The following is a 12,214-nucleotide window of genomic DNA, read 5'->3' as shown; positions in this document are numbered from 1 at the left end:
TCAGCCTTGTCTCTTGCATACAGAGATTTCTCCAGATTCTCTGAATCTTTGAATGATATTATGTACCATAGATGATGTCTCATCTCATCTCATTATCTCTAGCTGCTTTATCCTGTTCTACAGGGTCGCAGACAAGCTGGAGCCTATCCCAGCTGACTACGGGCAAGAGGCGGGGTACACCCTGGACAAGTCGCCAGGTCATCGCAGGGCTGACACATAGACACAGACAACCATTCACACTCACATTCACACCTACGGTCAATTTAGAGTCACCAATTAACCTAACCTGCATGTCTTTGGACTGTGGGGGAAACCGGAGCACCCGGAGGAAACCCACGCGGACACGGGGAGAACATGCAAACTCCGCACAGAAAGGCCCTCGCCGGCCACGGGGCTCGAACCCGGACCTTCTTGCTGTGAGGCGACAGTGCTAACCACTACACCACCGTGCCGCCCCCATAGATGATGTGATCCCCGAATTCTTTGCAGTTTTACATTGAGGAACGTTATTCTTAAACTGTTGCGCTGGTTGCTCACACAGTCTTTCACAGAGCGGTGAACCCCACCTCATCTTTACTTCTGAGAGACTCCACCTCTCTGGGATGCTCCTTTTATACCCACTCATGTTGCTGACCTGCTTTCAATTAACCTAATTGTTTTTTTCTTTAAATCATTTTTCTGAGTTTCAACATTGGATATGTTGGTTTTGTACTATTTTCAGTGAAACATAAGGTTTCCATGATTTGAAAATTATCACATTCTGGGTTTTTTTTTTTTTTTTTACGTTTTATACGTCATCCAAACTTTTGGAATTGGGGTTGTATTTCTGAGTTGCATTCCATGACATTAGCAAGCTGAACAGTAAGCATTATTGTTTGTTTTGTGTCTCATGTTCCAAAAAAAAAAACATTTAGGCAACAAGTTCCATTGAGCTAACAGCTGCTGTTGTACCTCAGTAAGCCAGATGCAAGCACTCGCACAACATTAGATTAGCATTTGCTTGGCATTTGCAGGATTTAAAAAATAATAATAATTTTAAAAAAAAAGCAGGTGGCACGGTGGTGTAGTGGTTAGCGCTGTTGCCTCACAATTCTTCTCGCTGTCACCTCACAGCAAGAAGGTCTGGGTTCGAGCCCTGTGGCTGGCGAGGGCCTTTCTGTGCGGAGTTTGCATGTTATCCGCGTGGGTTTCCTCCGGGTGCTCCGGTTTCCCCCACAGTCCAAAGTATTATTAGTCCAACGTATTATTAAAACAGCTAGTAGGATAATTGGATGCAATCTAACATCAGCTGCTCATCTCATCTCATTATCTGTAGCCGCTTTATCCTTCTACAGGGTCGCAGGCAAGCTGGAGCCTATCCCAGCTGACTACGGGCGAAAGGCGGGGTACACCCTGGACAAGTCGCCAGGTCATCACAGGGCTGACACATAGACACAGACAACCATTCACACTCACACCTACGGTCAATTTAGGCTACGTTTACACTAGACCGTATCTGTCTCGTTTTCTTCGCGGATGCACTGTCCGTTTACATTAACCCCCCTGAAAAAGCGGGGAAACGGGAATCCGCCAGCGTCCACGTATTCAATCTAGATCGTATCAGCTCCAGTGCTGTGTAAACATTGAGAATACGCGAATACGCTGTGCTGAGCTCTAGCTGGCGTCTCATTGGACAACGTCACTGTGACATCCACCTTCCTGATTCGCTGGCGTTGGTCATGTGACGCGACTGCTGAAAAACAGCGCGGACTTCCGCCTTGTATCACCTTTCATTAAAGAGTATAAAAGTATGAAAATACTGCAAATACTGATGCAAATACTGCCCATTGTGTAGTTATGATGGTCTTTAGGCTTGCCATCCTTCCACTTGCAAGTAATAAGTGATATGCGCTGGGATCTCACACACAGCGGCTCAGTCCCGAATCGTGGCTTGTTCACTTCACTCGCACGCTCTGTGAGCTGCGCAGGGCCGGAGTGCGCACCCTCCAGAGGGCACTCGCTGTTCAGGGCGGAGTGATTTGGAGCGCAGGATGCCTGCGGAGCCGAGCGTATCCGCGTTGCTGTGTGCACGGCTAACGGTTTTAGTGTAAACGCGAATCGTTTTAAGAACGTTAATCTGATGATCCGCTGATTCGACGTAATGTAAACGTAGCCATAGAGTCACCAGTTAACCTAACCTGCATGTCTTTGGACTGTGGGGGAAACCGGAGCACCCGGAGGAAACCCACGCGGACACGGGGAGAACATGCAAACTCCACACAGAAAGGCCCTCGCCGGCCCCAGGGCGCGAACCCAGGACCTTCTTGCTGTGAGGCGACAGCGCTAACCACTACACCACCGTGCCGCCCCAGCTGCTCAGCTGTTTCAAGACATAATACGACATAAGGCTGAAAGTATTATTGGAGATACTACCCACCCTTTACATGATAGATTTCAGTTAAGTAAACGTGGTAAGGGGAGATTACTACAAAGAAAAATAAGAACAACTAGGTTCAGCAGGTCATTTGTCCCCTCTGCAATTAGAATTGTTAATGAAGGCTACAGTTCCTTGCAGAGGATTTGGTGTGTGTGTGTGTGTATGTGTGGTATGTAGGGGAATAGAATTAGAGGGGGGTATTTATCTATCTTTTTATTTTTCATTTATTTATCTGTTCTTAAGTTTTGTCGACTTAGTCTTACGTCTTGTCTGTACATGTAAGCACCTTGACCACTTGAATTTCCCTTCTGGGATAATAAAGTTTACTTTGACTTTGACTTTTTTGACATGCAGGTTAGGTTAACTGGTGACTCTAAATTGAGCGTAGGTGTGAATGTGAGTGTGAATGGTTGTCTGTGTCAGCCCTGTGATGACCTGGCGACTTGTCCAGGGTGTACCCCGCCTTTCGCCCGTAGTCAGCTGGGATAGGCTCCAGCTTGCCTGCGACCCTGTAGAAGGATAAAGCGGCTAGAGATAATGAGATGAGATAATAAAAAGCTGTTTTTTTTTTTACTAAACAAAATGTGTAACAGTGCTAGTTTAAGGGTGTAAACCATTTTGAAAGTGAAAGAGGAAGTTAAAACTGATAATCTTTTTTCTCTTGCCTCTTTGTACCGGTATGTGAATGTGTGTGACAGCACTCAAGGAAAGCAACCGGAAAGTAAGAATGAAACTCGCTGTGTTTCTCCAGCTGTCTTTAATTCTAACTGCAGAAATGACAATCGGTGAAATGAAAGAAACTGTGATGCAGCAAGCTGGACACTGCAGTACGGAGCGTGTTTTGGAGGAAGAAAGAGAAAAACAGAGCTGACAGTGAGAAATGGGGACAAATTGTGTGTGTGCGTGCGTGTGTGGGTGGGACTGAGAGACCTTGTGTGTGTCAGCTGCACCACAGGCCTGATGTGTGTGGTGCAGTGACAGAGAAACGCTGGGCAGGAGGTTAACGAGCAGTGACGGTTCACATACGTTGGAGGAAAGCGGCTTGATGCTTCACTGTCGCTTTGTACACACGCTTACTTATGCAGACAGGAAGAGGTTATAAATGATGCATCATAGCACAGCTGTATAGGCTGTTATAATCCATTTATACAGCAGGCCAGATGAACACTCCAGCACATCCTGATCAATCTAAAGCTACAGCGAAACTCAATACCCTGCTAAAGGTTCACTGGTTCAATGTTTGTGAATTATTTGACGTGTCGTTTATAGAGGCTTCAATTAAACCGATGTGCTTTAAGTAAATTAGGAGAATCCATTTAATACGTAAGGATGTAAGCACATCAGGACGTGCTGTTATCGGAATATAATTCATTACAGGGTGGTGTCTTGTGCCCTGACCACCCCAAAGTGGATTATTTTTCTATTCACATCGCAAAGGACTTTCTTTTTCTTAGGCCACAATGATTATTATTTATTTTTGTTCATCGGTCAGTAGTTTGAAGGATAAACCAGTCTAGCATTCTGTTTACGTGACTCATCTCATCTCATTATCTCTAGACGCTTTATCCTGTTCTACAGGGTCGCAGGCAAGCTGGAGCCTATCCCAGCTGACTATGGGCGAAAGGCGGGGTACACCCTGGACAAGTCGCCAGGTCATCACAGGGCTGACACATAGACACAGATTCACACTCACATTCACACCTACGCTCAATTTAGAGTCACCAGTTAACCTAACCTGCATGTCTTTGGACTGTGGGGGAAACCGGAGCACCCGGAGGAAACCCACGCGGACACGGGGAGAACATGCAAACTCCACACAGAAAGGCCCTCGCCAGCCATGGGGCTCGAACCCGGACCTTCTTGCTGTGAGGCAACAGCACTAACCACTACACCACCGTGCCGCTATACATATATTAATTTTAACGGGGGACAAAAAGTGCTAGATTTGCTTCATTGGGACTGATGGTCACATAAGCCACACCTCCACCATAATACTGACAGACAGATAGGCCACACGTCCACCATGATACTGACAGACAGATAGGCCACACCTCCACCATGATACTGATAGGCACCGAGGCCACACCTCCTTTATTATACCGATGAGCAGAGAGGCCACAGTTTCTGTGAAATGGACATGCACAGAGGCCACACCTCCTTCATTATAAATACAGACATAGGCCACACATCCTTCATTACACTGACAGACACATAAGCCACACCTCCTTTGTTATGTTGACAAATAGGTCACACCTTTTTTGTTATACTGACAGACACATAAGCCACACCTCCTTTGTTATGCTGACAGATACATAGGCCACACCTCCTGATTATACTAAGTTTAAGTTTATTAGCATTTATATAGCGCACATAATTGTACAATATATATACACACACTATGGCACTTAACAAAATGTAAAAAGTAACATAGAATAAAATTAGATATAATTTTAAATAATAAAATAATGATAAATATAAAATTTAAAGTAAAAGTAAAATTAAAATGTAGACTGGAAATAAATGTAACAAATTAAGAATAATAAAATGAAAATAAATAAAAATAAATATAAATTAAGGGGTAATTTAACAACTTAAGATCTTAAAAAAATCCACTGGCCACGTTTGTATGAACATGACCGGGACTGTTTATGATTTGAATTTTAACTCAGCATATTATGGAAAGCCCTGGAGAAAAGATGAGTTTTCAATTTTCTGCGAAACTCCTCACAAGAGTCAATTGATTTTAAGGATACTGGGAGGTTATTCCATAGTCTAGGACCACAAACACTAAAGGGCCTGTCAGCAAAGGTCTTCCATGCAGTTTTAGGAATGGTAAGAAGACCTTGACCTGATACTCGAGTTGATCTCGTAAATTCCCTGACACTAAGTGAGTCACTAAGGTACTTCGGGGCGAGGTTATGGAGGCACTTGAAAACTAAGAGAGTGATCTTGAACTCAATCCTGAAGGCAATTGGCAACCAGTGTAGGTCATATAGTGCACGAGTGGCACTGTCAAACCGTTTCCTTCTGAGGACAAGGTTGGCAGCATGGTTCTGGATAAGCTGAAGTTTTCGTAAAAGATCAGTTGAAATTCCCATGTACTAATAACACATGGGCCACATCTCCTTCACGATACTAGCAGATGTATCAGCCACACCCCATCATTATACTGACAGACATATTGGCCACACCCCCTTGTTATACTGACAGACATATTCCACACCTCCTTGTTATAGTGACAGACACATAGGCCACACCTCCTTCATTATTCTGACAGACACATGGCCACACCTCCTTTGTTATGCTGACAGACACATAGGCCACACTTCCTTCATGAGACCAACATATGTATCAGCCACACCCCTTTATTATACTGACAGACATATTGGCCACACCGCCATTACACTGACAGACACATAGGCCACACCTCCTTCATGATACTAACAGACATATCAGCCACACCCCTTCATTATACTGACAGACACATGGGCCACACCTCCTTGTTATACTGACAGACACATAGGCCACACCTCCTTCATGATACTAACAGACATATCAGCCACACCCCTTCATTATACTGACAGACACATGGGCCACACCTCCTTCATGATACTAACAGACATATCGGCCACACCCCTTCATTATACTGACAGACACATGGGCCACACCTCCTTGTTATACTGACAGACACATAGGCCACACCTCCTTCATGATACTAACAGACATATCGGCCACACCCCTTCATTATACTGGCAGACACATAGGCCACACCTCCTTCATGATACTAACAGACATGTCAGCCACACACCTTCATTATACTCACAGACACATGGGCCACACCTCCTTGTTATACTAACAGACACATAGGCCACACCTCCTTCATGATATTAACAGACATATTGGCCACACCCCTTCATTATACTGACAGACACATGGGCCACACCTCCTTGTTATACTGACAGACACATAGGCCACACCTCCTTCATGATACTAACAGACATATCAGCCACACCCCTTCATTATACTCACAGACACATGGGCCACACCTCCTTGTTATACTGACAGACACATAGGCCACACCTCCTTCATGATACTAACAGACATATCGGCCACACCCCTTCATTATACTGGCAGACACATAGGCCACACCTCCTTCATGATACTAACAGACATGTCAGCCACACCCCTTCATTATACTCACAGACACATGGGCCACACCTCCTTGTTATACTAACAGACACATAGGCCACACCTCCTTCATGATATTAACAGACATATTGGCCACACCCCTTCATTATACTGACAGACACATGGGCCACACCTCCTTGTTATACTGACAGACACATAGGCCACACCTCCTTCATGATACTAACAGACATATCAGCCACACCCCTTCATTATACTCACAGACACATGGGCCACACCTCCTTGTTATACTGACAGACACATAGGCGACACCTCCTTCATGATACTAACAGACATATCGGCCACACCCCTTCATTATACTGACAGACACATGGGCCACACCTCCTTCATGATATTAACAGACATATCGGCCACACCCCTTCATTATACTGACAGACACATGGGCCACACCTCCTTGTTATACTGACAGACACATAGGCCACACCTCCTTCATGATACTAACAGACATATCGGCCACACCCCTTCATTATACTGACAGACACATAGGCCACACCTCCTTCATGATATTAACAGACATATTGGCCACACCCCTTCATTATACTGACAGACACATGGGCCACACCTCCTTGTTATACTGACAGACACATAGGCCACACCTCCTTCATGATACTAACAGACATATCAGCCACACCCCTTCATTATACTCACAGACACATGGGCCACACCTCCTTGTTATATTGACAGACACATAGGCGACACCTCCTTCATGATACTAACAGACATATCGGCCACACCCCTTCATTATACTGACAGACACATGGGCCACATCTTAAATACTGACAGACATGTAGGCCACACCCCCTTAACATTTGCATCAAAAACATAAAGACCCTTACACCAAGTCAAATGTGTGAACCTTTACTCTCCTATTTAAGTTTTAGTCACAGCAACAGCTAAACAGTTATATCATTTAAATAAAATGCACAACTATTTTATTTTGATTAGACTGCATTTTATTGGCTAATTTTCTGTTTTCCGTTTATATTTAGGGAGATAAAGAGGCAGAACTGGGGTTGCCCTTCTCACCATTGTGTGACCGCAAGTCCACCATGGTGGCTCAGTCTCAAATCGGTGAGCAGTGTGAACAGTGAATCTGGTTCTGGTTCAGCTGAATGTGTAAATGTCATTCTGTCTGAGTCTCGAAGGGAAGCTCTGTTATTCTGGCATTAACGCAGGAAACCCCTGCGGCACTGAGCACATCGGCTTTTCTGTGTACGCAGGGTTCATCGACTTCATCGTTGTCCCTACATTCACTGTCCTCACAGACATGACGGAGAAGATCGTGACACCGCTCATCAACGAGGCGACACACTCCAGCCTGGCCAGCTTCCGCAGGTCGAGGTCAGGACCTGTAGTCTCTGATTCTGTTGGTTCATTCAACAGTTCGTTTCTTTCATCAGTTAATTAAACGAATCCGTCCATCAGCGAGGCGGCTTGTGATGCATTATCATTCATTTCGCTGCAGATTTTCCTCTTTTTGAGCTGATTTAATCATGACAATCCAGATATAGGAACTAAAGGGCTAATTATAGATTAGCAGCGCAACATCAAGCTGCTCCTGATTCTTTAATTCTCCATCAGAGTTTGAAGTGTTCATCAAGTTTCTTTGTCAAAACTTTGAGATAAAAATGCAATGAAAAAAAAATAAGCTCACATATTCTGTCATTTAGATGGATATAGAGATCTTGCAGTCACGTGACCGGAAAGTTCACAGCCGCCATCTTGTCGGTAAAAAACACAGCTGAATACTACTGCACTCGTGTACAGAATGGATCAATTTCAACCGATGGACTACACGGCTCATTTTTCTAATGAACAGATAACTAGATATATGTCTAAAATAAACAATCTACAGATTAGTGACCCTTATGGCTTACCGGACGGAGTTTTCACGACCGTGTCAGTGGATATGGAACTGCCAGAGGTGGAATACCCAGATGTGTATAATTACCTCATTAACTTTCCCTCGCTGTTCAGTGGTGAAGCACTGCGTGCTTATAAATCTCTGGACAGTTATCTTTACAGAAATTCAGGATTTGTCAGCCGCGGCATCTTGTAAACAAGAAAATAATCCTCATTGGACGGGTAAGTCACTTAAGTATTGAGTACTAATACTATTTATATCAGTATCTAGTATAGCACTGACCAGCCGATTATAGAATAGAATAGAATAGAATAGAATAGAATAAGGTAATTCCAGCTGTAATTCCAAATCGTCCGTCTTGTTTACCATGGATCTGGCGTTGGAGAGATAGAGGCTTGGCAGTGGAGATTTGAGTGGCTGTTTTCTGAGCTTAGTCAACAGGCCGGCTCTGCAGCCTCGGTTTTGCTTCCTCTCGCCTCCTTCACCTGCCAGACCCGATAACAATCCACGGAGACCCCGCTGGTCTCGCTATCTCGTCCGGAATGTTGTGCATGCGATGGAAATCGCTACAAACCGTCATTTTCTGCTGGAAACCAATGTCCAGTAAGTCCATGCGGTTGTAGTGGATATTGAAGTCCGATACAGACGAACAACACGCAAAAATACACATAAAAAACGTGCACAGGTAGGGAGAGCTTGTAGCCGCAGCCATTGTAGTAGAATTGTATATAGTAGGGTTTTCCAGAAGAAAAGGTAGTAGCAGAAGTAGAACCAGAAGTAGAAGGCGGAAATATGGCGTTTGACCGACAAGATGGCGTTTGTTACAATCTGGATCGGCTGTGACGTCACATGCAAGATCTCTATTGGTCATTTTTCTCACTGTGCTTATCGTCAGTGGATGCTGTTGCGACATTCGTATAGTCACCGCATCATAATACACTCATTGGCCACTTTATTAGGAACACACATACACCTGGGCCAAGGGTGTTGGTGCTAACCAGATGGACTGGTTTGAGTATTTCAGAAACTGCTCCTGATCTCTTGGGGTTTTCACACACAACAGTCCCTAGAGTTTATACAGACAGAATGGTGTGAAAAACAAAAAACATCGAGTGAGTGAGCGACAGTTCTGTGAGTGGAAAGTAAACAAACGCCTTGTTGATAAGAGAGGCCAGAGGAAAATGGACGGATTGAGTCAAGCTTTTTTGCCAGGAAGGATATAGTAACTTATAGTAACTCTTTACAACCGTGGTGAGCTAAAAAGCATCTCGGCACGCAACAGAAGAAAATCACATTGGGTTCCAGTCCTGCAGCCAAGAACAGGAATCTTAGAATCAAGTACAGGTTCCTATTAAAGTGGCTGTTTTATTTTCCATTCTCTAACATCTCGTTGCATCTTTCCAGTCTCAGCAGCATTTCCACAGCAGAAACGAAGCAGGTGAACGTGAACAGCCCGGCTGCAGAGAGCAGTGCTTCCCACAACTGCTCACTGCTCGCTGTGGACCTGAAGAACTTCAAGGCCATTTGGAACGAGCAAGTTCTTCAGAACCGCGAGAGGTGGAAGACTCGTGCTGACAAAGGTGAGCTCAACTTAGTGGTGAGAGATTCACACAACCACACACACACACACAAGCTCCGCCCCCTCTGCGATCACATCAGGTTGTGGTTGAGAGTGAAAGTTCAACTCTCGGAAAAAAAAGCCATAAACAAGCTTGATAAAATTTATCGAAGTATCAGAAATGAGATCACTGCAGAAACCCGTTTATTACTATACAGTGCCTTGCAAAAGTATTCATACCCCTTGAACTTTTTCACATTTTCCACCTTACAACCACGAACTTAACAGTTTTTTATTGAGATTTTATGTGCTAGACCAACACAGAGTAGCACATAATTGTGAAGTGAAATGAAAATGATAAATGGTCTTCAAAATTTTAAACAAATAAAAATCTGAAAAATGTGGTGTGCATTAGTATTCAGCCCCCTGTACTCTGATACCTCTAAACACAATCCAGTGCAATCAATTGCCTTCAGAAGTCATCTCATTAGTTAATAGAGTCCTACTGTGTGTAATTTACTCTCAGCATAAATACACTTGTTCTGTGAAGGCCTCAGTGGTTTGTTAGAGAACACTGAAGAACAAACAGCATCATGAAGACCAAAGAACTCACCAGACAGGTCAGGGATAAAGTTCTGGAGAAGTTTAAAGCAGGGTTAGATTATAAAAAAATATCCCAAGCTCTGAACATCTCAAGAAGCACTGTTCAATCCATCATTCAAAAATGGAAAAAGTATGGCACAACTGCAAACCTACCAAGACATGGCCGTCCACCTAAACTGACAGAGCGAGCAAGGAGAGCACTGGTCAGAGAAGCAGCCGAGAGACCCATGATCACTCTGGAGGAGCTGCAGAAATCCACAGCTCAGGTGGGAGAATCTGTGCACAGGACAACTATAAGTCGTACACTCCACAAATCTGGCCTTTTTGGAAGAGTGGCAAGAAGAAAGCCATTGTTGAAAGACAGGCATAAGAAGTCCCGTTTGCAGTTTGCCAGAAGCCATGTAGGGGACACAGCAAACATCTGGAAGAAGGTGCTTTGGTCAGATGAGACCAAAGTTGAACTTTTTGGCCGAGATGCAAAGCGCTATGTGTGGCGGAAAACTAACACTGCTCATCACCCTGCACACACCATCCCCACTGTGAAACATGGTGGTGGCAGCATCATGCTATGGGGATGCTTTTCTTCAGCAGGGACAGGGAAGCTGGTCAGAGTTGATGGGAAGATGGATGGAGCTAAATACAGGGCAATCCTGGAAGAAAACCTGTTGGAGGCTGCAAAAGACTTGAGACTGGGAAGGAGATTCACCTTCCAGCAAGACAATGACCCTAAACAAACAGCCAGAGCTACAATGGAATGGTTTAGATCGAAGAATATTCATGTGTTAGAATGGCCCAGTCAAAGTCCAGACCTAAATCCCATTGAGCATCTGTGGCAAGACTTGAAAACTGCTGTTCACAGAATGGGCAAAAATTTCAGTGTCTAGATGTGCAAAGCTGGTAGAGACATACCACAAAAGACTTGCAGCTGTAATTGCAGCAAAAGGTGGCTCTACAAAGTATTGACGCAGGGGGGCTGAATACTAATGCACATCACATTTTTCAGATTTTTATTTGTTTAAAATTTTGAAGACCATTTATCATTTTCATTTCACTTCACAATTATGTGCTACTCTGTGTTAGTCTATCACATAAAATCTCAATAAAAAAACTTTTAAGTTCATGGTTGTAAGGTGGAAAAATGTGAAAAAGTTCAAGGGGTCTCATCATCTCTAGCCACTTTATCCTTCTACAGGGTCGCGGGCAAGCTGGAGCCTATCCCAGCTGACTACAGGCGAAAGGCGGGGTACACCCTGGACAAGTCGCCAGGTCATCACAGGGCTGACACATAGACACAGACAACCATTCACACTCACGGTCAATTTAGAGTCACCAGTTAACCTAACCTGCATGTCTTTGGACTGTGGGGGAAACCGGAGCACCCGGAGGAAACCCATGCGGGCACGGGGAGAACATGCAAACTCCGCACAGAAAGGCCCTCGCCAGCCCAGGGGGCTCGAACCCGGACCTTCTTGCTGTGAGGCGACAGTGCTAACCACTACACCACCGTGCCTCCCAAGTTCAAGGGGTATGAATACTTTTTCAAGGCACTGTAGTCCTTAAAGCTACA

At 44.5% G+C, this 12,214-nt stretch overlaps 1 protein-coding gene across 3 annotated transcripts in view; it reads left to right on the top strand.

Moving 5' to 3' along the window:
• pde1cb (phosphodiesterase 1C, calmodulin-dependent b) overlaps nucleotides 1-12,214 on the top strand; it is a 185,299-nt gene that overhangs the window by 157,574 nt on the left and 15,511 nt on the right. For all 3 annotated transcript variants that reach the window (XR_009651346.1, XM_060906390.1, XM_060906389.1), the window contains 3 exons: nucleotides 7,612-7,693; nucleotides 7,843-7,963; nucleotides 9,891-10,066. Coding sequence is in view for 2 of the 3 variants with exons in the window: in XM_060906390.1 (XP_060762373.1) it covers nucleotides 7,612-7,693; nucleotides 7,843-7,963; nucleotides 9,891-10,066 (379 nt within the window). In the remaining variant the exon portion in view is untranslated. The remainder of the gene's footprint in view (nucleotides 1-7,611; nucleotides 7,694-7,842; nucleotides 7,964-9,890; nucleotides 10,067-12,214) is intronic.

Source organism: Neoarius graeffei, chromosome 23 (assembly GCF_027579695.1).
Source record: "Neoarius graeffei isolate fNeoGra1 chromosome 23, fNeoGra1.pri, whole genome shotgun sequence".
Lineage (NCBI taxonomy): Eukaryota > Metazoa > Chordata > Actinopteri > Siluriformes > Ariidae > Neoarius > Neoarius graeffei.
The sequence above is the reverse complement of the archived record's forward strand: the minus strand, read 5'-3'. Positions and strand labels throughout refer to the sequence as shown.